Genomic DNA, 26383 nt, shown 5'->3' on the forward strand with positions numbered 1-26383 from the left:
CATTCATTCAGTATTAATGCAGTCGAAGGCATGTGCTTCTCAGAAAACAGCGCATGCATTCTGAACTCAGGTTTGGACAAGTTAGTGATCTAGTTAATTTGGTTTTTTATTCTCTCACTAGTATGTAGCACAAATCTTTCAGGTTGGATCAAAAAATCCTGAAGCTATCCAAACTACCATTAGAAGATCACTAGAATAGCTGTAACAAAACAGCTAAARAAGACACAGCAGGAAAGAGATACTGAAGTACCTTTATGGATATCAGATTTATGGTGCTCATAACCAGTCATACAAAGGATAAAGCTATTAAATCTATTTTGGTACTGCACTTTGAATGCAATTTTTATGAGGCTCTGTCCTCAAAATTGAATGAAAAGATCTACTACGAAGTTCATTCATTAATTAGTGCATTATCTACTCCAGAGGTGATTTAAAGACAATTTTACATAATTTAAATCGATGTTGAAGAGATTAACATTTAAAATCAAAAAAGGGGTAGCTATTGTTCATAAATAAAATCTGTCCTCTGTACCCAAAATACATTGTACAAATTATGCAGGAAGACGTTGCATAATTCACAGTTCTTACATCACTACCCTAACTCAGTCCTGCACTTATTTTTGGAAGAGCTGATTAACAGAACAGCAATGACCACACAAATACAGTGGAAAAGCTAAGTGACAGTATGAATAGGAAGCTGGCTGAAGGGAAAGTCCAAAATATGAATGCTTTTTCCAGTTAGGAACTGTGTTCTGTCTCTATGCAAGCACACTGCAGTRTGCTTCTCTAGTGAGTACTGTCCAGCTGAGTAGCTTTGTAATTTATTTATACTTCTGTCACTAGCCTTTTAGTCTTTGTCCATTTCCAGTTGACTATTGTTAAGTTGGTCATTATCTTTCCCATGTCTGTCCCTTTCTGTTATAGGTTATATCCCTTCATTAGGGAAAAAACCAAAACATTGTCCTCTTACCTGTGAAACTGCATTAGCCTTAAACATTAGCCTTTAAATAAAAATATTTTATTTATTTGTGGCAGTTTTTTCTCACATTTCTCTAGGTACAAGCCTTGAAGTCATACTCTAACTCACAATAAAACACAATTAGCACAGAGAAGCCAAAGAATGGGAGTGTATGACAGACACAAAAGTGCTAGGTAAAAGCAGAGAAAAATCTTTCCAAATAGTAGTTATTCTGTGGCAAACTTGCTAATATTTCCATTTATTGCTCATGTTTTTCAGTGTGCTTGACAACACCGTAAAAGATAACAAACATATAATGAAAACTTACAATACTCTCCATTTGAGAAATTTAAGAATCTTTGCAATTACTAATGAAAATCTACAACATTCCACTTCAAGCTTTACTTACACTTACTACAGCAACTGAGGTGCCTAAGACTCAAAATAGACCATCTACAAGCAATATTGTTTTGGCAGATAGAAAAACAAGTCTGAAAGCTACTGTAATACATTACAATTCCTGCCAAGACTTTGKTTTTTTGCCTTTTTCTTTTTTAAATGCCCTTTGCTATGACATCCAGAGAGCAAGATAGATAAGCTCTAATTTTTCTGTCAAGATACAAGGCAAATGAGAAGAAAGAGGAATAATCATCATTGATAGAGAATCAGAATTGGTTACAGGTTACTAAACACATCCAATTCCTGGATTCCTAACATACAAAGGATAATTACTAAAACAAGAAATAGTAACCAAATGTAGACTTCCTGGTTAGAAAAAGTGATTTCTTTGAAGTCTACCAAGCACAATGCTTTTGAATAGATTTTAGTATTCTCAATTCATAGAGGAAGGTATTGGAAACGATAGACAGTATATGTTAAAGAAATAGGAATAGTATTCCTGAGCCCTAGCTCACAACCTTTAAGATAAGTGCTGAAACACTATGTACTAAGTGCATGAAAGACTGTTTGAAAACAACTAAACAAAACACTAAAAAGAACTTCAGTAAGACACACTTTCACTTCAAAGACTTCAGTTCCATTAAGTTTGCCAGATTTTTCAGCTTAGCTTGAATAGTCCAGATTTCAAGGACAACCAAAGCCTTCAGAAGACCTGGTTTTTGGCCTGCATGCAGCAAGCCAAGATAGTTGTTGCTGTAGAAAGCTAAAAATATGCTGTTATGATCTGAATTCAAATGAATTCTGCAAATTATTTAGATAACCACAGAGAGTATTGACACAAAACCTTCTAAACACCGTCTTCACCTGAGCTAAATTAGCATTTAAACTTCCACATAATTTCCTTATCAGTGTTCCAAATCAAGGAAGCGAAACAGTGGAAGTTGTAGATGTTTCCAYCATCAGATAACTTCTGGAATCAACAACATCTCCAAAACTTTTATAGTCGCAAACATAGCTATCTTGTACAATTTTGTCTGCAGAACAAATGGACACTGAACTGGACAGAAACCTCTGCTTTGATCACTAATAGTTACGTTAAGAAAATATCTTCTGTTACGTACTGTAATAAAGAAGCAGTAAGAGAAGTACATGTTCAAGGTCCTGAAACCTACAAAAGTTATTCACTTCATTTACCAAAATGCAAGTTATGCATGTATTCTTCAAAACAAAGCTACTTCCAAGCAGCAAAACTGACTTCGCAAACATGAAATACTTACGTTTTTAATTAGATACCCTGATCACACAGAATCCCACCTGTAGTATAATTTCCAGTTCTCTCTTATGTGTCTCATTTCCTGCTTTAAATTAAAACAGACAAACAAACCAAATAAAATGAACAAATGAAGAGCCCACCAATGAAACTTACTTGGAATAATTAGTAAAATTCAGCTGATTCTGAGAATGTATTGGTTTAGTGGGCTCAGAATGATGGCTGGCAGGAACCTGTGCSGACGGCTTATTCTCAAAACTTCTGCGATCAAAGTACGAGAGCTGCTTTCGATAATACTCTTCATCATCTTCAGGATCATAATGATTTGAACGTACAATATCTTCTGGTGGCTTCGCTTGTGGTCTCTGTGGTTCTGGGGCCCTAACCAGGAAGAACAACATATGATTGCCTTGCACAATTTAAATATTTYAAGCACTTGAATTCAAATTCTATTTTATAGCCTAACTAATAGTAAAGCAATTGAAATAAGAGTTATGTAATTCTGTTTACATGGATTGCTGCTTCCTCTAAAATGTGATATAATAATATTCACTGACATGTAGCACTGAATTATAGGAAAAAGAATCTAGCATACCACTAAAAGAATGGCACACAGCATCTTTTTAATTCATCTGTCTTGAAATGAGGTAGCTATGATATTATAGCATAAAGAAAAAAAATCCTTATTTCCTTTTTACTATACCTATTTTTAAATTATGCAAGTTAAACAGCCATTATTTCTCTTTCTCCTTTGGTCTTTTCTAATCATTTCTTAAGAAATGCTGAGAACATAGTTTTCCACCTCACCAGCAATCATTGTGTCCTTGACAGACTTGTAACCTTACTACTAACACAGAAATCATACTGATACACTCCCACTCTACAGTCTGCAGTTTCTAGTTGGAACCAGGAAAATGTCTTGTATGTACATTTTAATTAACTTCAGCTTCCAATATGGGATTATCAGCTGTGTATCTACCTGTAAGTTGCTTTCTCATGTTCATACTGGCTTTGAGAAGTTGGTTTTGGACCACTCACAGTTGTGAGTGTAGGTTTAGGTGCTAGTTCTGGAGGCTGTAAAGAAAAGCACAGCATATTTTCTTAGCTTTTAATATTTAGAAAAWATACAGCAGCACTTTTTAGAGTAAGAAAACAAAAAAAGGCTCTGCAGGAAAACAAAAGACCCCCAAAACCCAAACACAGGAAGAGTCCAGCACAGCAAGATTCATATAGTGAAAGTTTTCAGTTTCTGCTTTTAAAGCACATCACAGTTAGGTAGGTATTCTACAAGYAGCAGGTTTCTCTCCAAGACAACATCCTACTACTAGTGATATAACTTCATCAACAAAAGCAAGAAGTGAAAGCTTAAATGACTTACCTTGACAGAAGATGTATCATTTGGGTCCTTCATTTTTTCTAAAGATGGTGATCTTCTTCTTTCAAATATCTTAACCCTGCTTCGCACAGACTGTGGTTTCATAGCTGGATCTTCTTCTTCCTCTGCTAGAGATGGTGGTGTAGGCAGTGGTTTACTGTTAGAAGGCAAAACTTCTGGTTTGGTTTGTGATGATGGTGGAGGAGGAAGAGAAATACCCGAAGTACTATGAGAAGGCTCAAATTGTCCAGTTTTAGCATTATAAGGTTGAGGAGGACCTTGTTCATAGCCCCTCATATGTGGGTCAAAGTACTGCTTCGATTCAGGAGATCGAGATATGGCTGAAGGGTATGGCTGAGCTTCTGATTTATATCTACCATGTGTGTCATATCCAGAAATATGTTGATCTTCATACCGCACTTGTGGTAAGCTGAAATTTTTAGGTGCGTGCTCATAGCGAGGTCTACCATCATAACTCATGGGAGGGGGTTCCTCAAAACGAGGTTGTGCTGGGTAATAGCTGTGTTCTGTGCTCTCTTCCAAATTTTGTTTAGAATCAAGATCCCTAGGAGGTTGGTTATCATAAGCTGTTCTTGGTTGGTAGGGCTGCTTTTCATCATAATATGCCCAGTGCTCCTCATAAGGAGGCACACGGTCATCATAATGAAGGCGAGGGTCATAACCACGAGAAAATTGATCTACGTAGTTATTTGAATCATATCTGTATGCTGACTGCTCATACTCCCTACTTGGTTGTTTTTCTGCATACTGAGCCTGAGATTCATAGATCAGATTTGTCTCTCTCTCTTGTCTCTGTACTGGGTGATTAATTGCTGGCTGTTTTAAGACGTAGCTTTGTCTGGATGCTTCTTCACTAACATATGGATCCTTTCGGTATACCTGTTTAAAAAAAGCAGCATATTTTTCATTTAAAATGAAGAGCAACTGCAACCAGTTTCATTTATAACGTAACATTTAAAGCAAATTTAAGTTTTAAATATTAGCCTTAATTTTGTTTAGAAGTAGAATCATGATGCAGTTGTCTGCAATCACAGGAAGCTGAACTTTATGATTCAAGAGATTCAAGTCCTACGTTCAAGCAAAAATTATATACATGTGTGCGTGTGTGTATATATATGTCTGTATATGTACATACATATATACATATATATATATGTATGTGTATAAAACCAAAAAGAAAAGCAAAAATACTCACTGATCTTCATGGTTCTGAGGATTGATTTGGAGGTAGGGAGAGGGGGGATGACACTGATTGGTTTATACATTAAAATTAGCTACAGCACTGCTAGAGAGGGATTTAAAGTCACTCTACACATTGTGTTTATCTTCATGATCAATTATTTCTAGCATAAATTAAAATGTATAAATATATTTTTAAAATAGTGTTATTTTAGGGAAAGAACAGATTGTTCACAAGGCCTCATGAATAAACAGCAGAGAGCTAAAAAGGGACACAAAGCAAAAATCAAACACAGAATGCAGTCTTTTCATTTAAAATAAATTCTTTAAAAAGAACTGAAAAACATAGTTTGAAGCCATGCACACAAAATGTTAGATGATGCTTAGCAATTTAGATGCCTTGTTTGTTGTAAACAACACGATCTTCTGAGCAAAAAAAAAAAAAAAAAAAGATTCTCCAGCTCAGGGTAAAACAAAAAAGATCATGTGCTTGATGTATAGCAGGAAATCAGCGCAACAGTGCAGCACAGGTACCTTTGCTGGATCTATGTGCGGCGATAAGGATGATGGCTCTTGATCTCTTAGCACTATATGAGCTCCCTCAGTACTTGATGTTCTTAAGGGGCCCGCTTGTGGTTGGTAAGAGTTGTAAGGAGCAGGGGTAGGCTCCTCCAGTCTGACATTAGTTAGGTTTACATTAGGATTTACTGCAGAAGTTGATGAGGTTGCAGGGTTTGATTCAGGCGACGGGGAAAAGTAAGGGACTGCAGGTGAGGCTTCTGCTTTCTGTGAAGTGTTTAAAATATTTAAAATATACTGCTATTGAATAATCATATGACTTTGATTTATATCAAAAATACTTTAAATGATGCTTTGATCAACTCATCAGCTACATGTAGAAAGATGCATACTGAAAATARTCATGCACTAAACACTTCCAGAAATTCATCTGTTGAACATGAAAAGAGCAGAACATCTGAATAAACAGCAGAATGGAATTTCAATCCCCCTTCTGTCAAAATAAGTCACTGGCCCAGGAGAAGCTGATTCTCCAATTCATTGCAATATATTACTGCCATTGGTAGGTTCCAGTATGCACTTACAATACCAGTAAGCAGAACATAAACATAAGTTACTTGATCAAGAGAGTTGACAACCTGAAGTAAATGCATGGCAGTGTATAAAATTACTTCCTTACCGCCTGAGAAGCAGCTGCTTTAAATCCTGAAGCATCTATTCTGAGATTTGATTGTGGCTGAGCTTGAGATGCATAAGGAGGGTAAGTTTGAGCTTCATGATGCATTCCAGAGGAATCCTCCCTAACAGGTTCAGAAGAACGAGTAATAGCAGATTCAGGAGGAGTTCCAACCTCATCATTCAGAGTTTCATCCAGTTCCTGATCAGTATAAGCACCCCCTTCTGTATCTGTGTCTTCATAATCAGATGTGTGCCTACTGTCTGTACTGTACATAGAATATTCACTACCAGGAGCTGAGAGGTAAGAAAGGCGGTCATCATGTAAATCAAGGTCATCACTCGTGGCACCATCTGCCTGTTTCAAACAAAATTAAAGAGCAGATCTTTATTGAAATAACTTAAGGAATATACCTCTTCTTACACTATAAAGCTAAGAAGTTTTTTTTTTTTTTTGTGTGTGTAGAATGAAAAAGTACCCATCATCATCTGATTCACGATAGAAAGCCTGATATTAAAAAAGTTAATAATATTCAAAGTCCAGCAGTAAAATGGCATTATGAGAATTCAACAGTCATACACAGAATTCAACACAGTGGTGGAAGAGAATAACACTTCAGTTTGAAGCTTCTTTCTAGAAGCCCCTTCTGCAGCGTAGGTCTTTAAATCAGTTTACTAAGGGGTTAGATGAGGAGATAGTTGATAGTGTCTACTTCAGTCAAGGTGTCTGGAAAAGATACAAAAACTGTACCTTTAAAGTATTAGCACATTAGAATCATTAATTTGAAGACAGATGAGAAACTAAAAGGAGTTCTGTCTGAGTAGAAATAGCCAGTCCAAATATTAAGAAACATGTAGCAATAACTAATCATCAGCAGCTAACTTGTTGGCATTCCTTTTAATAATAGCTCCACAAGAAGAAAGATCTAATGGCAGAGCCTAACATATTGCTTAGGAAGGTAACAAGAGTTTCGGCAGGAAACATGGGGAATATTAACCTGCACATTTTGTGCGTGTTCTCCAAGTCAAAGGAATGTAAAGTTAGAAAGAACAAAAGGATGTAATTTGGTTTTACACTAAAAAAAATAAAATAAAATAAAAAAGTCCCACAAAGCTGTCAGTATCCAGCACAGACACAGTAGATCACACAGGGATTATTTTTWAAAAAAAAAATAAAAAAGCACTTCAATCCTGAAAAAAAATTCAAAGCAGTAGTACATCCTTCAGTAAATGGTGTTAACAGACAGAAGGTCTAACTGTTACTACATTATTACACACACGGACAACTGCACAGTCTTAACTAACAGAAAATACTGCACTCATCTAATGACAAATCAGTTTTGAGCAGGTTACACAGATCTTCAAAGGATGTCTAGAATCAGGAGGTTTAAAAAAAAAAAAAAATCATTCCACAAGCCTGTATCCGAAACACCAGTATGGGTTGGTGGGAATACACGCACACAAACCTGATCACTACAGTTCTGTTATGTCTCCCCAAAGGAAATTACTATACTGCTTACCTTTCCTTCTGAAACCCACACCAGTTGGTTCTGCTGTTGCTGAATTGCTTCTTTTAGAGCTCCATACCAGCCTTCATTCATTGAATTCAAGTTAATAGTAGCTAGAAGTACAATAGGTTAGTTTGACTTAGGATTTAGATAGAATTTTGAGAAGAATTTATATCACCAGTACTGAAAGCACTACAAAATGTGAACTTAAAACTAACATTTAAAGAGTAAATATCGGCATTCAAAGCAACTATAAAGGCTTTATGTGGTCTGATGCATTTTTTCAGATAGGAAATACTTACTTAACACTAGCCTTGAATAAAGTAAGACTTAATCAGACTGAGAAAATTACATCATTCGCCTATTTATTCAAATGTTTGATTTTAGCTGCTGATGGTAGAGTTGTCATAGCTGTTTCAGGAAGCCATTTTGGATATCTTCATAGTTACACAGTTGTGTTCAGGTGATGCACACACTAATGAACCACTGGTTACTAAACAAGCGGAGCCTGAACAAGTCAACTGCTTGAGTCAGGTGATCCAACTGCAGGTAAGCTAACACTACCCTTCCCATCCTTGGGGCCACAAATGAGTTGACATGAACTGGGATCAAAGAATAAGGCAGGCAAGTCATCAGTATTAGGTCATACTGAGAGCAGGAGAGAATGCCAAGGAAAGGAGAGCCTGGGAAGGAGTTAATGTAAAAATAAGCTAAGAAAGAAGAAAAGGAGAAAAAAAAAAGTTCTCCTCTAAAGGAAGAGAAGCAAGAGAAAATAAAGATGAGGGAAGAAGAGGAAGCAGAGAAGAAAAATAAGACAAAAGTCCGATGAAATACATAAAGTGCAATTAATGTACACTTACTTTTAATAGCAGTGCTTTAGTAAATTTATTATTTCAGTATTGTAGTTTTCAAAGTCTGATTAGCTTAATGCAAAAGGAAATTACGATACCTAGTTACCTAGCAGTAAGAGCAGTTGTTAATGGCAATTCATTTACAGCAATTTCATACAAAAGAAATACTGTTGAAATCCGCAGGAAGTTAAACTCATCCTATCTCCCCTCCTTCATCCCAGTTATATTATTTCTACTCTACTTTTTTAAAATTACATACTTGTAAAGAGGTGGTGATTATTTTTGCGTAGCTTGTGAGCTCTTTCATACAGCTTTCGGGCACTTTTTCGTGATTCTGGGCACAACCTCATTCTCATGGTCTTTACACCTTGTTTAGAATCGGGGTTCAGGAAGACTACAATCGGATACCACTGGGCATAATTCAGACGGTCCACTGCATTTGGAGTGACATCCAATAAAGCATGTTTGTCCTGTTACAATACAATACAATACAAATACAAGTAAGTAAAGCTTTTAAACTTTYTTTTTWAAAAAAAAACTCTCTACATATCTGTTTTGTTACCTTTACAGAGTTCATAATTTTTTTCATTTGAAAAAATACAAAGCCAATTCTGATACCAGGTTACATGGGTACACATATTAAAATTGTAGGACTGACTGCATAACTGAGATTTCTAGTGTTTAGCTCCCTATAAAACAAGCCTTAAGCAGGCAGAAACTACAAAAGGGTGCTAAACTAAAAAATAAGCAAAGTCTTATCCAGAAGATCCAAACTCAATGCCTAGCCCATCACACACTTCCATCCTCCCTTCCAAGGGAKCAATATTTTGAATGTAAGAACTTGGCTAGCTTCATCCACTGCAAGATTCATCTCAAACACACAAGTAACATTCCTGCTCTGCTACTAGAGTATCTGTTCACTACTGAAGGATTTCAGAAAGTTTGCTTTTAAGTAGGAAAAGGAAAGAGTAGAGAGTTATGAACCAGTATCAGGAGTTTCTAGCATATCAAGGAAGCTAAACTGAAGGAAGAAGGTACCAATAGAGAGAGACCTCTTCCCCTATTCCTCCCACAAGAAAACTGACATCAATTCATTAATAAGTTAGCTACRGGGTAAGGGTGTATGTGTGCAAAGGTGAGACTTGAAATAAAGTATCAGTTCGTAGCTGTAATGTCACATATTGGCTTTAAGTGAAAGAGGAAGCAGCTTAAAACAGCCATAATGAAGAGGAGGAAGAACTCCTGGAACAAAGGCTAGAAGTCCTTCCAGGCTGCAGTTATCAGTTTGGAGAAAACGTTTGTTTATTTACTAATAAAAAGATGGAAAAAGAGATCAGCAGGTAGGAGTGTAGGAACAAGGGGTGTAAGAGCATGCAACACAGTATACAATAACGCAGAAAGCAACAAGAGCTTCCACGCCCCAACGCCCCACCATAGTCAAGTAAGCTTGCATTAACTCTCGGTTGGCCTTTCTCCCTCTTCCCCTGCCCTTTTTATTTTTAATCAAAGATTCAGTGGAGTTTTCCATTTTGCAGAACTTCTGTTTTGCCAGTCTGCCAGAACATCAACCATTATGCAAGGCATATTTGTGAAAAAGTTTGCTATCTCTGAATTACAATTTAAGTTTAAACTTCATAGGTTCAACAAGAAAGGAACCCAAGGACTCTAAGAGCTGTCATGTTCTGTTACAAAGCCCAGATTAAAGAATTTATAAAGCACTTGCAAAAAAAGAACATTTTATCCCACTGCTTAAGTTATTTCAATTTGACCTAAGTAATTTTTAAAGCAAAACCACTAATGTGATTTATGTTTCTATATTAAGAATATCCAACATCTTTCAAACTCATACCGGTTCCACATCTGCTCTTGCTCACTTACTTTCAAAGTTTGACTTGGTCTGTTAGAAGTATAGTGATAATAAGAGACTTACTCTATCAATAATCTGTTTTATAGTGTGAAGACGAATAATGCCAGAACTACGTTGGTCAGTACCAGCATCTCTTGGTTCACTCTCTGGTAAAGAGGATACAACAAAAATCTATTGTAAATTTACAACATATTCTACATCCCCTCATTAAGATAAAACAAACCATTTCCTACCTCAAAAAATATCAATTAAGTTTGAAAACACTCCTTTTGAAAACACTCCTCTTAAATAACATAGAAATTAAACTACCAACTAATYCGGTCATAAAAGTCACTGAACACATGTATCTTTGCAAAATCGTAAAATACTAGAAAGGTGCTGAATACAAACAAGGCTTAGAGAAGGCAACAACACTAATATTTTTGCATTCAGAAAAACATCGAACAGCTGGTGAAAAAGCTGACACTTAGTCTGATAYCTCACATTGTCAAAGTCTTGTTAAAAAATGGTGAAAGTAACAATAAATAAAAATTCTAGTAAAAGGTTGTCTATTTTAGATGGGTGAGAAACTTGATCTGACACTTACTTGCAATTTGAAAAATATCTGGCTCTTCTCTAGCAAGTTTCTCCCGTGCAACATCAGCTATTGGACCAAAAATTGTTACAGGTCTGAGAAATCCAGCTGGAATTAAAGGAAAAAAATAAAAATAGAATCAATCTCTTAAAATAAATGCAAGAGACTCTTAATACACTGATGAAAACAAAGTAAACCAAATCACCCTGACAACCYACTACAGTGATATTAACAATAAGGGCATACCTTCCCGAAGAACAACTCTTTCATAGGCAGGAAACTTCGTCTGAACAGGCTGGGCAGAAAGATCTTCTCTGCTTTTTCGGAGATTTCTTTTAGAGCTACGCAAACCCCGGAATCTCCAGAAGTCTGCTCGATCTCCTCCTGCTGTCTTTGGAAGCGTGTACTGTACACTAGCTAGCTGCTCAGCTCTACAACGACAACAAATCCCAAACCAGTTGCCAAGTCAGCTTCTAAAGTAATACTTGACTATCAAGTTTATTCTTCTTAGAATACTAACACCTGAAGCAAGTTTTCTTTGTATTAGAAAGTATTAGTAAGGTTGACCTACTCAGGCAGATGCCACCTTTTGAAGGCTTTGTTTAAATTAACCACTCTCATGTTGATGGAAGTTCTAAGTTAGTTTTCCGCAGACTGTGTAAGAGTCCAAAGCAAATCTATATGCAATTTAGCACAAACCAGGAGCAACTTCAACTTGTTTTTTAAAAAAATAAATAAATAAATGTTAAAAAAAATTGAGTGAACAAGTTATAATAGTGCCCAGTAGATCASGTATATCATTATACAAATATAAGATTTAAAATAGTACTTAAGAATTACTGTTTGAAAACTACTTTAAGATCGTACCTGTTTTTGTTAGGTATGATACCTCTTTCAACTTCCTTGTGATTCTTGCCAATTCGAATTGCCAGCCATGAACCCAACTTGCCATTGTATAGTGTGTCCACCACACGGAACACTTCACCTTTGTTGAAACTTAGTCCATAAGGAGATTCCTTTTCATATTCAAAATGTGTTCGGATATAGAAAGAATCCCCTACATCAGACTCAACAATGCGACGATAAACTGAAAGAAATCGAAACCAAAACATACAATGTTCCACAAGTTCTGCTTACGTCTTGAGGCTCTCATGAATTACTCAAAGCAGTGTCTCCCCTATCTTTRATTCTCCTCCTTTGAAATACATAAAATTATTTCAAAAAGCCTTAGAGTCTCAGAGCTTCTCTATTTTAAGCCGCAAAACTATTAACAGCAAATACTATTGCTGGAAAGTCAACTGYTTCTGACAAAAATCAGGCACTAGTCTAGTTTAATTCAGTTCCCCTAAGAAGAATTACACTAGGAAAGATGTTTGTGCGTACGCATCCACGTGCATCAGCATAAAGTTGGATCTCCACTTACTTGCAAATGCAGAACTATGACAAATGSTTTCCTGCCTCCCCACCCCAACAAAACATTTAATACCAACACGTTTGTCAGATACTATTTTTGTTATTACTACATCGACTCTCTACCCCATTTGAAATAGTAAACTATCCCAAATCCAAAGAAAAAGTTAATAGTCTAAGGTGTCAATTTCTTGCAAGTCAAACATAACTCAATATTAGTTATACTTTTTATCTGGTTCCAAAAGCAGTYCACTACATTGTTCCTAACATACAAATGCTTACCATCTTTTTTCTTCTGTGCCAAAATGGTTACTTCTTCACCTTTAGGAAGATCAAGCAAAAAAAGGACAGCTTCCTCTCTGATGATATTTGTGAAGTCTACGTTGTTTACCTGGTATCAACCACGTAATCAGTTGATTTAGCATACATCATTGTAACAGACAACTATATGCTGGGAAATGTGAACTAGCTTATTACTAATGTTATTTATCCAATTTAACATACACACCCCAAAAATATGCACTCAAGAAACCTTCTGCATCTCCAAATAGATATAACTTATTTCTTGATAAAAGTGCAGCTTTTAGAATATTAAGCACCTATTCATTCCGTCTTCCTTAGACCAGTATTACGGAGCATCTAGCAACACCTGTCAAGCAGTGCCGCTCTCTATTAGACCCAAAATACGCCACATGATTTTTCCAATACATTATAGTCTCTCTTTGGTCTAATATTTGGTTGCTAAATACAGCCTGACTGCCAGGTTAGACAGTGAATATATGACTGATTAAGCATTTTTAAAAAGTAATTCTAAAGATTTTGTTCATATTCCTCCCAGTTATATTCTACAAGCAGTCAGTAAGATGACTGCAGTGCAAAAAGCCTCCTAACGTGAAAGGCAATAAATAAAATTGAATGATCAAAACTCTGGGACAAAAGTTTTTTTTTTTTTTTAAAGAGGAAATACGTAACCAGAATAAACTGCATTTATTGTTCACACTACACATGAAATTTACTATCAACTTGTCAGTAACTACCAAGTGCTAGTTCAAGTGCGCTATGTGAACATATGGGGCAGTAAAAATCAGTTTAACAAAATCAAAGCYCTGCCTTCTTAAAAGCACACACTTGTCCAGGGCATGAAACAYGGAGTAGATCTCTTTAATCATACTTTATTCTTTCACTTAAGATTTCAAAGAGCTTTCAGATTCTAACTGGTAGTAAAATATGTTGCAAATACATATACAAACACAACTTAAAATTTAGTAACTCCAACAGTTAAAAAACCCAACATTTTCAGATGGCTTTAGTTTAGGCAACTAGACACATAACTCACTAACCTTCCTAGCAATACTACAGTAGCAAGAAATTCTGCTTCTAAATCACCTAGTACAGTTCAGAGTACATACAGGAAAACAGTATGAACCACAACAGCAATATATTTGATACTACAACAGAAAAACCACACCACTTTGCTACAATAGAATTTTTGTACTGTCAAAAGTTTGACATACCCTGAGAATCTGGTCTCCCTCCTCTAATCCTTCTTTGGCTGCAGGGCTGTCTTCCAGAACACCAGCTACAAATATGCCAACATCATTGCCACCAGCTAGCCGCAGGCCCACACTATCTCCTTTTTTGAATTTTACCAGCTTCATGCTTGGCCTAGAGATTTAGGAAACATTTCACTTTAGAAGTAAAATAGTATAAAATATCTTAATAAATTTGAAGCTGTGGAGACATGCAAAGTAATAATTCTCCTTTTGCTTCAATTAGAGTACATTATGGTATGCATACCACTAACTGTGTATCACCTGCAGTTGTTACAGACTCACTTATTCATCACTTTGGACAAAAGCTTGATTTGCTCAAGAACTACATGATAGATTCAATTAGAGGTTAGTGTTACATTACCGAAGCATTCCATCTTCATGGGTTGAATTGGGTAAAGGACCATCAGATGGACTGACTGGTAAATCCACATCTGGCTGTCCTCCTTGTGCATACACTGGCTTTGGCTCTATTGAAATATAGAAGTTATGGTGTCTTTTTGGTCTTTTAAAGGTGAGAAAACAAAGCATACCCTAATTAACACTCTAATGACCTCTTCAGTAGCCTTTTTCTATTCACAAATCCTGCTGCTTTTTCCAACTACTTTACTGTCTTCCTGTCAAATCTGAGCTCATTTGAATGAACCAGTTTGAAATTTGGTAACAGCTTTATTATACACCTTTTATAACAGAGTTTGTCCTTACCATATAGCACAAYATCACTTTCCTGCAAGTCTCTGATGATCCCTTCCTAGCCAAAGCTATGAACTCTCTCCTTTCACCCTCCCTTGATATAATCRACCACATCTCACCAGTTTCATTAGTCTGAGATATACTCATTTCCTTGCAGGTGTCTGTAGTGCTATTAGAGAATAAGCTCTTTACTGCTCCTTTTCCAGACTATGCATCATCCAAAGTCAATCTCACCTGCAAACATGAAACTGAATAATACCTTTATTTACTGGTTTACTTCTACAGATATCTCCTCCCATCCAAACTCTTCAGTTTTTTACTGAGCTACTGAATCTTACAAATAGTAGTAAGACCACATAGCAATGAGTCTCACTGCTCATCCCTTTAGTTTTTAATTATTTTCAAGCTTGAAAATGTTTTTTCTCCTTCTACCCTGCCTTTCCAGAGCAGCTGCCTCTGAGCTGTTTGCACAGCTCCTCTTCACCCGTTTTCAAATTGCAAAAAGGTCTTTTCTTTAAACGCCATAAAAAGAACTGCTCAGAACAACATCCAGTCAGCATACATCCAGTCAGCATACTATCTTATCCCCCACCCCATCCTGAAACCAACTGTCACCTGCTGTTACTTAGCTTATACTTCCCTTTAGGATAAGAAAAGGAATCCCTCATATTTTGTTTTTAATATTAGTTGCAGTGTACTTTTTACAATGGCTTCTTGTTCCATGACTGCAGTTAGCAAACACTACAGTAACAACGCATTTTAAAAGCATTATTGTTCCCAATACAACTCAAAACAGGCTGAAGTAACTATAACTTGGTCAGTTTTAAGACTTTGTAAGAAATCATTCCACATCTATGCAWTGGTGTGAATCTTTACTGGGTATCCATTCTCAGAAATACACATAATGAATGTTTTAACATTTTTACCTGGGAGTGGAGGAGTTTGTTTTTCAGTTCTTTCTACTGCCACCTCTTCCACAGTTTTAGAAATATCATCTGCATTCTTTACTGGTGTAGAAATAGCTCCTGGTTTAGTTATTCTCTCATCTTCTCTGCTTCGAAGACTGTATTAGGAAATAAGAAAAAAAAAATCACACCACATATAGAATTATTACAGTGATTGTATGATACTAGGACTAAAGAATAAAATCCTTTCATTGAAGTATCTATTATCATTTAACAAGGTTTTGTTCTTTTACAGCATCAAAATATTAACATTTTTACCATTTCAAAGTTTTTGAAAATGTTGTCCCAACTTCGCTAAAACACAAAACAAAACCAGCAAAACAAACCTCTCCACACCACACACTCYTCTCTGGATACCGCTTCTTACAAAGAGGAAGGCCATCAGGAACTAGACTGCTTATCTTTGCTGCTCCTTGCTTCAAATGAGAAAGCTCTCCCTCATGAGGGGACTCCATAGGGAAAGCTAAGGCRTTTAGAGGTAAAAGAGTCCTTATGTTGCACTCCATCACACCTCCCTGTGGAGGTATGAGATCTCCAGAGGTGCTCTGGGCTGTGTTTTGGCCATGCCAGTCCTGTGTGTATGGGAGCTGCCCTGTGCCATGACRCATGTACACCGTGCAGCATAGCTTCATGAAGGCGAAAGGCAGAATCTAAACCTGTCCCTAGCTGCTTCCTGCCCTCTGCAGAGAACGTGGCCCTAGGTCCACAGAAGCTGCAGTTTATTGCACTTAGAAGTAAAAACCAAGAACATTTCTCATACAGTCATCTGACTCATTTTAGTGAAGGACAACTGGCCTGCTCTTACATTTTTCCTATACATATTTATAGCATAAATCAAAGGAGTATATGACAAGCTAAAAAAAAAAAAAACACTCTCATTCTGAAAACAGTAAGAATATCTAAAGTTCCAAGAGTGTGATTTCTACTCCTTTAGCTCAAAGATCAACTATTTTAACATAGAGGTTGTTTTGCTACCAGCTATACCATAGCAGAACTGTACCTGTACACAACATCCTGYATGTGAAATTTAACTGTTACACTCATCTATTCAATATGAAATAATGTATTAAGGCTAGAGCAGATCAACATTAATAAGCAGTTGAAAAAAATGAAGTTGTAGACTTGGATATTAAGGAGACAGCCTTAATTCCAGAGCGCACACATTCTAAACAAGCTAGAGATTCAAGACACCTACTCAGTTCCTGACTGCACTGGCAAATACACAAGGATACAAAGGTATTTGAAAGAAGACAGAMAGAGCCAAACAAATCCTATCCTTTTATGCAATACCACACTACACTGCCATGGAGAAAATAAACAAGTATTCTAAAAAGGAACAAACAGTTTGGTTGTAAGTGCCGTACACAGAAAAAACACCTTATCTTTCACTACCAGCAGCTAGATGGTGCTACCACACAATAATGAACACCACTTCCCRCAAAATAAGAATGTATCCACAAAAATCCATTATGCAGAGTAAAGACTGTCTGTTAATCAAACCACTACTTCAATGCAGACTTGGAGGTGGGGAGAGAGAGGCAGCAATTACACTGACTCAATACTTGTATGAAAGAATAAGAGTGAACACAAACATGAGAAAAACATGCTTTTCTGAAACATTACATGTTGCATGTATATGAAACATCAGGAACAAAGCTTAGTTCAGCTCCACTCTCTAGAGAGACTATTAGTCTAGAATTTATTAGTATTRCCTTCTTCTGCCAGTTAGTTTTTAAAATATACCAATTATCAGGAGTATACACAAACTATAACAACTCACAGAAGACAGTCATCCTTCACTGGAAACAACCAGCTATTTGCAAGTAGTTGTTAAATACGAGTACAGTGGTTAGATTTTTAAAAACCTTATTTATGCTTTTTTAAAAAAAATCACATAAATACGCTTTTAAGCTCCCTTTCAAAATTGAAAAAAATGATGCTAAAACCATTAGGTCAAGTAAAATGAAATGCAAGCACCGAGTTTTTTTTCTGTTGCCTAACTTGTGTAAAAATATTGCTGTTCCTTTCAGATCTTCAGTATACATTCATTTGTCCACAAAATAAAGTGCATAAGCTAAAGCAATAATTTTACTTTCAGTACTATGCTAAGATATGACTGGACAACTCCTTTCCCTGGAAAAAAAAGTTATCATCTCTCATTAAAGAGAGATGGACACATTTAGTTGCTTAAAAGCAAAGTAAATAATTTACAAACCAAAAGAAATCCTGTAACAGTACGGACTACAATTAGCTCCTCTGCTCCCTGCCAAAGATGTTTGGATATCAAGTGTAAGTTACTAATACTTTATAGTAAATTTCTCATTGAGCACTCTCTACCTTTTTCATGCTCTCTCCCAAAACTTAAGAGAAGCCTTATTCCAAAATACTGTTCTCTTTTGCCTTAGTAAGGCCAAAAATACCACAGTTAGTATACAGGACTATTAATTTTACATTTTCTCTCTGCATAACCCAAAACACTAATTCTATATGCCTTGTGCATCTGCATATATCAAGAAAAATCCTAAATACAAAGGAGTCCCTTTATATTATAAAAAGCAGCTCACCGGAACAGTAACTAGAACACAGGCACTGAGAGCATGGCACAAAACAGAGGCAGTCAAACACCCGAGCGCCTTCCAGGACAYGAAGCGCTCTGCGTCAAGGCTACTCTGCTGCCACGCGTGCAGGCAACATCCTGGGCAGCTACAATGGCTGCAAAAGGTCAGTTGTGTTCTACGCAAGGAAACAAAGTTTAAATGGGAATGACAGTAGAAACAGAACAAAATGAAAAAGCTCAAAACAACAAGAGAGAGAATCTTTTTCTTTTAAGTTGTCTAGCAAGCACTGCATACTTCCCCYCTTCGCAAGATGGTACAGGAAACAACTTGATGCTGTCACTGTTTCTAGGTGATGGAAACTTGCTGAGAAGTGACAGCTGCACTTCCCACGAGTCAAAGGTGTTAAGTGCATATGTGTTCTGGCAGTATTGTTCTTTAACATCTGTGCTGTGTCAGGGACCTTTCCACTCCCCCTCCTTTTTTTCTTAAGTATGCCCAACTGCAGCAGCTTTAAACAACCTTCAGATACAAAACACCAAGTCAGCTGCACATTAGTGCCATCCACTGTGCTTTTCATTATTTGCAAAAAAGTTTGCAAAACATTTCTATGTATGTATTATGTTTGCACAGAAAAGCTTTGAAAAAATATGAATTTACAGGCTTTGTCCAAATACGTATTTTTGCGTATCTTAAACTGTTCACTATGAGAAGATAGCAAGACCCAAGATCAGCATCTTCCTGAGCACATTCAAAGCAAGGTRAACTCTTGTCCAACAGTCCAGTTTTTCAATTAGCTGTTTGAAAGAGACAGAGGAAGCCTCTTGTGCAGTATATAGACTCACAGACTCACTACACAAGTCAGCCTCATCCTTTCAAAACTAATGACCACCTCTACAGAGCTTCCTTCAAGCTACCACACCTCTGTTGCTGATGTTGAAATGACAGACGCACTAAAAAGCATTTTTATGATTCCAGTGTCCATGGAAAGAGGACAGCAAAGGAGAATCAGATCAAGAGCAAGTTGTTTCAGCTGGCAAAAGGTACGCAGAGATGTCCAGGCAATAGGCAAGATAGAGCAATGGGAACAGAGAGGTAAAAAAAAAAAAAATAGCATGCACGACACTTCTCTCCCCTGCCCATAGTACATACTACCATAGTAGTATGCGTAGAAGATCATCTTGCTCTGGCTAAGTATTGCTCTTAAACACAGAATGTCAAAGAACTAAAGGTAATTTTGTACAATCTATTAGATTATTTTTTCCTCCACCTAAACAGCTCTTCTTATACACATCTTTAAAACTTTACTTACCCTTTAAAATATGGTCTGTTGAACAAGTTCTTCCCAAAGCCAGGACATATTATCTTATATTTCATTTAGTACCTAATTCAGTATCAGTTGACTAAAAATTCTCAAAGTCTCCAGAGCTCTAAGTATTTGTCTACATCTGCAGATTTCYAAGTCCCTTCAATACGGAGGAACTACAGAGAAATGACTAGTTAACCTAGAACTACCTCAGAAACAAATCCAAAACCAAGCTTATCTGCGAAGAGAAGAGACTCCAGAGCTGGGTTCCCTCCTCAAAGAGGGGGGAAGAACCCACACCTTTTAAAAATCTCCACTGTATCTGGAAATTATGTCCACTAAGAGTCAATCCTGAGTTCTCACTATTGATTTAATGTACACTTACGTAAAGACTACTAACTGAAATAAAGACATTATCCTACGCAAAGATAGTTTTGACTGAATTAGCACAAGAAATCAGTGACTTTACACACAAACCTACCATTTTCTGGATCCCTTCTAAGACTAACTATGGATTAAGACTAACTTCGGATAACTTGCAATCTACCATAAAAAAAAACATAAGATACCCCCAAAATTACTAATTATACTACCAGTAAATTAAAAAGAACATGTTCTAGAATCTGAGTTTGAGAAAAGTTGGGAGATTTCTATAGTCTAGTGCAGATCTAAAAGTGTCAGTCTGTAGTCAAGCTTTTATGAAAGGACCAAGCACATTCCAATAAAATTTCTCCTCCTCAGCAGACACTTTGCAGAATAGAGGCTAGAAAGTCCCACTGTCTTCAATACATTCTTAATGCCCTCCTAAAGCTCRAAGTCTGACATTTTTTGCACTTAACTTCCTCAGCTTTGTTGTTTTCAAGCAGCTTTGAGATCTTTCTCCAAATTTTAAACCACAACAGGGAATTGCATCTAATTTACTTACAGCAAATCTATTCTTGCACTAAACCCCACYCCTAAATAAATAAGAAAAACATGTTAGAAGCAGGTTTTATTTATGTGGCTCAGGGCCCAACAGATTTTCTGGTCTTGAAAGAGACACATCCAAGAGGAAGTTAATCCATGCCAAGGTAGCTCTTGTTCATAAAGTAAACATAACRGATGCATTCAGAGTTGATATAGCTTCAAAGTTTCTTCTCAGGAAGAGTTTAATTCTTCTGACAATTTAGTCCATAGGGAGGAAGTGACTACCTCAACTACTGTATTTAATAGGGCAAGAAAGAACTAACCCTGGGGTAAATAAGTCAGGGTTTTAATTTTAATGGATTTTCTTCTCCTCCACCAGTTCTTTTCATGTTGTTTTAGAAATACATGGTAAGAAATATAGGTTTCAGATTTGACAGAGACCTCACACCCTTTACAATCAATTTTTTCAGTGTGCCTTAATTGAAGGGCATATACCCAAGAGGAAGGCAAAGCTACAAAATCACTTTCATTAACGTTCAGAATTGTTCAGAGTATTTCAAAATTATTTTCCCACACTAACTCAAGCCCTAGGAACTGTCCTTTTATCTGCATTCTTGAAATGACACTCAAAAATCATTTTTGACTCTAAAAATCACAACACAAACATAACTCCCTTTGTGACATATTCTTAGACAGCAATATCATGACATGAGTAAAAAGATACAGAACATCCATTTATCCTGAACTTTCATCATTGCCTTCAAATTAATGATTTCCTCACCTAAAAATACCTTGAGTTGGTTGATCTTTTTATATGAAGAAGGAAAAAAGTTAACAGCCCCTGCTTTTGTAAGCAGGGATTCAATCCATCTAGTTTAGGACTGAAAACTGTATGGCTGAACTTGCATCTTCTATGTAACAGGATTCTACTTGTTACTAAGGGCATCTATGCCATGAAAAACTGCAATAAGCACAAAGCTGGTAGCTATACAAAACGTAAAGTATTACAATACAGTTAAAAACACTTCAAAACGTGAAGATATGTGGGAAATTCGAGCTAGCCCTCTATTCCAGTTGTCTTAGCTCTCATGGATGTTAATGAGCTATAACGTTTATTTTTAAAGCAAATGAAGCATGGCATCCCTGAGTCTGGAATCCTCTTGTTGAGCATTTCTCACTGATTTGAGGCTTCTATGTGAAAACAAACTTTTGAGCTTTGCGGTGTCTATTCAAATCATTCAGTTGAAGAGAGGGGGAAGTGACTGGAATCCCTCATTGCAAGCAGGAAAGATTTGTCTTGCAGGCATACCAGCTCTCACAAGATATTTAAAAACTTGAAGGCGTAAGTATTGTTTTGGCTGCACCTCTGAAAACAAAAGGTTACTAATAAACAATAATTAAGGATATCAAGGATATTTTACATTCCAAGACTACACCTGCTGAGTAATACAGCTTATCTGCAATAATTAAACATATTTAAAGACATGAGATAACTTTTCAAAAAGGCTTATGAGGAAATTATAAAGCCCATAGCTAAACAAAGCAAATTTCAGCAAATTTACCTAGACTGACCCATCAATAAGGACTGTGCTACTAGTCATCTTGAACCAGATCACAGCTAATTTCTTCCCAAGACCAAATACATCGTATATGCTTCAGTAACATCTCACTAATATTAAACCTATATGGTCATTCATAACCACATTCTAAGTGTAAAATTATTTCAAAAAAAAAAAAGGAATACAGTTTGAGGTTCAATTTCTCTTGAGGCCTAAGAGTATTTGGATCATGAGCAACAGGCTCAGCTGCATCCCTTGAGACACTGAATTCAGTACTACCTTATTACTACTACCATTATACCGCATCACATTTGTCATACTGTATAAATCCAAACACGTCTACTACTTAAAAAGTGACATCAAATAGTTGATTTAAAAATAATACAATGCTGCCATCACCTGCCGTTGCTGGGCTGCTGTGGAGAATGTCTGGAATGGTCTGAAGGCTCTGACCTCTGGTCAGGAGATCGTGAACGACTGCGGCGGGGCCTGTCATGGGATCGGTTGGAATGATCTGATGCCAGCGACTGAATTTCTGAAATGTCTGTTAAATAAAAGTTGTTTTTTCATGAAATGACTGTAATTAAAATGATGGTGTGACCTGTCCACATGGAAATAAGCTTTTGCAGAGATTTTTTTTTTTTTAAATGAAGATGTTAGATTTTCTATGTTTATTTCAAACTAAAATAACTAAATCAATGTTCCTGTAAGAATAATTTCAAGAAAAAGAACAGGACCTTCCCCCCCCTTATTTTTAAAGGTGATCAAAAAACATTTTACCCACATGGCAATCCTACTCGTAACTCATTCCTCCTCCCCACCCTCTTATCCCATATAGGGATTTCATGTCTTCACAATACAGGATATTCCTCTCTCCCTTTGGGAATCCAATCTATACTCACCATCTCTTTCTGAAGCATTTGCAGAATGAATACTGTCAGAAAGATCAGGGACATTCAAGAGTGTAGCTCGTTCATCTCGTTGAACAACCATCTTCAATTTGCCTTTTGACCTTTCTATTAGCGTTTTCGCATCTGCTAAGGACATGTTTTCTGTCACTGTGCCATTTATCTGTAACAGAGTAGTAAGATTACAGTTAGCAATTTACCAAAAAATGATGAATCTACTGTGAAGTGAAGATGATGTTTCTCTGTCCAATGATAYCTAGAAATACATAGGAATATTTACCAAATTGCCATAGTTGGATTCAAATACTATAAAACGGAAGACTTGGGCTCATTTGAGGTACAACATAATGTAGAAAATCGTATTCATCTTTCAAAGACAGAGATCTCTACTACTAATAGCAAAACCAAAAAACCAATAATTACTATTTTTAAGGTAGTCACTATGCTCAGTAGAGTAAGAAAGGACTTTTTTTTTTTTTTTTTTGCACTAATACATTTGTGGCAACATTCCAAAGTGAAAGCTGTTAATAGGAGATGAAAATCCCTGGGTATGTTGATTTTCATAAAATCAAGTTTAACCTGAAAGCAATTTGTAGTGTTGCACAATAGCATACTATAACATGTAACTAACCACCTAGAGCCGAAGTTTCACACCATCTTCCCTTGCCTCCCCCCCCAATATTATGTATTTACAAAGGAATTTTTCCTTTACAAAAGCACTGTTGATCTGACTAAGGCCTGTGGAATAATACCTGACAAAAAAAAAAAATAAATGCTTTATGATTTTATTTTTCTTGAAGTAGTGGATTTATTGTTTCAACTTTAACTTTTCTCAAGGATCAGGAAGTCTATTCCTTTTCTGCTGACAATAATTCTGCCATTGAGCAACAATTAATTCTAAGAACTGTTATATCAACAAATTTTCCCTTTGACAAATAACACTATTTACTATACCTTTAGTACAACATCTCCTTCCTGAATATTGCCATCTCTTGCTGCCAGGCTATCCTGTGATATTTCTTTCACAAATATGTGGCTTGCCAACCGCAGACCGTATTCTTCAAATAGAAAGAAAGATGTAGTTACAGTAACAAACAAAGGGAGAGGTACCCAAAGATTTACAACACTGCTTTACAGAAGATCTACACCCAAAACACAGATGAGATAGAACTGGAAAAAAAAATAAACAAAAAAAAAAAAACAAACAGAAACCATGTATTTTTAACTTTCATCAGAAAATATTTAGAGTAGGCTTCTAGTCTACAGTACTTTTCTAGAGAGTCAGTCACCACAGTTATTACCCATTTTCATACTGTTATGTGTCAGAAAATAAGACAATTAGACACTGAAGACCCTTCTAAAGCACAGTGAAGATACATAGCCACTAACTGACTAGGGGAAGTCTGATGTCCACTTGGGATATGTTTACAGCGTATAACAGTTTACCCTCAATTAAGCATGTGTATTTTGGAATATGAAAAATACTACTGCTAATCCAACAGCAGTTTAAGTTTTCAGTTACTTGCTCATAATAAGCAAGTAAATTGTAAAAGGGCTTCAAAGACTGTATGAAAATTGCTGTGCACACAGCACTAATTTAGAGATTTAGTCTTTAAAAGTCAAAGGTCTTAYAGAATCACAATAAAGTTACCTTCATTTTTCCTTGATTTCACCAGTGTTACTTTGGTAGGTTTCGCAGGTTGACTGGAAGCAACTGATCTTCTGTCTGATCTTGGTGATAAGCTTCTCTCTCTGCTTGCACTTCGATCTCTTACCCAGCTCTTCTCGTGCCTTCTGTTGGCACCTGGACCACCACGGCTACTTCTTGGATCGCGTATCTCTTCATCATAGCTATCTTCTTCATTTTCAGACACAGGTTCAGGTTCTGGTCGAGCTACAGGAATCTGAATTTTCTTCATCCTTCGGATAGTCTAAAATCAGAACATTAGCTATCAGCTTATGTCTACATGCAAGTATATCTTATAGAGCCTCCTTTGTCTTGCATTATCAAGTTTAAATACATGTTAATTTCTCTAGCTTACATTTTTCTTTATTTACAACTAATCATGTATTATATACTCATATCACATGTTCTGATTGTGTATTCTGACATATATGGAGACAATACCTATATGAAAAATTCTTACAAATGCATATATGAAAAATTCTTACAAATGCATATATGAAAAATTCTTACAAATGCATATATTCTGAGAATAATGAGAGGTAGTTAGAAGAACTAATCATACAAAGAACAAAGTCCCATTACAGAAACTGGAAGATTAAACAAGAGTTAAAGATTCAAAGTGATAGTTGCGATGTCTAGCACAAGAACAAATGTGGATGTGTAGCTGGCCCCAGAACAAGTCTACTTAACTGCTGCAAAACAGTACTTAGTACAAGTCTTAGTTAATAAGCAAAGCCCAGTTACAGTCATAACACAAACTGTAGAAAGTCATCCATGGACACTGACTGTAGAACTACAGAAAAATATTACTGACTGTAAGTGCACTGAAAAAATATTATTAACATGGAGAAAGGAAAAAGCTTATGTCAGGTGAGAATATCACTACATACTGATCAGCCTAAGAATGAGTCTTCTAACAAAATCTCTAAAGATTTTGGACCTCTATTCAGGTCCAAAAAAAGTACAAGAAGCCCATAATACAAGATGATTAGCAGTGATCCACAATAGAACTCAGAAGAGAGATCCTTCCTAGTTTAGTATCCTGGAATATTTTATTGTAGACTTAGTCCACATCAACAAATGAAAAATCTTCAGCCTACACACCTTCTTTTAGGAGAAAAAAAYTGAAGTAATCAAAGCAAAAGATTTCATTTTTTTCAACAGTAATTTTAGAACTGCATGGGGAGTCCAGAGTAAAACTTTAGACTCTACACAATCTGCCTCTTTCAGACGCAACAGATGATATATTGTGTCATACTAACAGTGTTACCAAATGTCAGAAGCAAAACTAAGCCCAAAACTTAGAACATCAAAAAGAAGAAAACAGGCAGATGCGCTTGTGAATGCCCTGAATCCTTGCTATAAAAATCTAACCAATTGATATAGAGCACAGATTAAGAGTAGGACAACTGTAAATAAAGTTTTCTGTGAGTTCTCTGCATCAGTGTTTGTTTTTCCTCTGCATAGAGTGACAGCTCCCAACAAGGAGGAATGCCTTTGTAGCACAACTCCACATTCTCCTTCCAAAGAGCTACATATCCAAATGCCTCTCCCTCTTTTTAAACCCACAAATCAGTTACTGGCACTGCTCAAAACTTTTTTCACTAACATGTAATCTACTGTACACTCAGTGTCTTATTGACAGTAA

At 36.3% G+C, this 26383-nt stretch overlaps 1 protein-coding gene across 5 annotated transcripts in view; it reads right to left on the minus strand.

Annotated features, from left to right (window-relative positions):
- TJP1 (tight junction protein 1) overlaps positions 1-26383 on the minus strand; it is a 166476-nt gene that overhangs the window by 13658 nt on the left and 126435 nt on the right. For 4 of the 5 annotated variants that reach the window (XM_085303318.1, XM_085303317.1, XM_085303316.1 and 1 more), the window contains exons 5-23: positions 24700-24979; positions 24003-24106; positions 23043-23211; positions 22540-22684; positions 15776-15912; positions 14521-14626; positions 14121-14271; positions 12889-12997; positions 12064-12283; positions 11443-11627; positions 11209-11304; positions 10686-10768; positions 9015-9225; positions 7917-8017; positions 6401-6754; positions 5737-5988; positions 4006-4902; positions 3607-3701; positions 2784-3008 (exon numbers count right to left, since the gene is read on the minus strand). In XM_085303318.1, the coding sequence (XP_085159444.1) occupies positions 2784-3008; positions 3607-3701; positions 4006-4902; positions 5737-5988; positions 6401-6754; positions 7917-8017; positions 9015-9225; positions 10686-10768; positions 11209-11304; positions 11443-11627; positions 12064-12283; positions 12889-12997; positions 14121-14271; positions 14521-14626; positions 15776-15912; positions 22540-22684; positions 23043-23211; positions 24003-24106; positions 24700-24979 (3920 nt within the window). The remainder of the gene's footprint in view (positions 1-2783; positions 3009-3606; positions 3702-4005; positions 4903-5736; positions 5989-6400; positions 6755-7916; positions 8018-9014; positions 9226-10685; positions 10769-11208; positions 11305-11442; positions 11628-12063; positions 12284-12888; positions 12998-14120; positions 14272-14520; positions 14627-15775; positions 15913-22539; positions 22685-23042; positions 23212-24002; positions 24107-24699; positions 24980-26383) is intronic. The other variant, XM_085303319.1, reaches the window with a different exon arrangement.

This window comes from Rhea americana, unplaced genomic scaffold, assembly GCF_003343005.1.
Source record: "Rhea americana isolate MKP2758 unplaced genomic scaffold, rheAme1 scaffold_2, whole genome shotgun sequence".
Classification (NCBI taxonomy): domain Eukaryota; kingdom Metazoa; phylum Chordata; class Aves; order Rheiformes; family Rheidae; genus Rhea; species Rhea americana.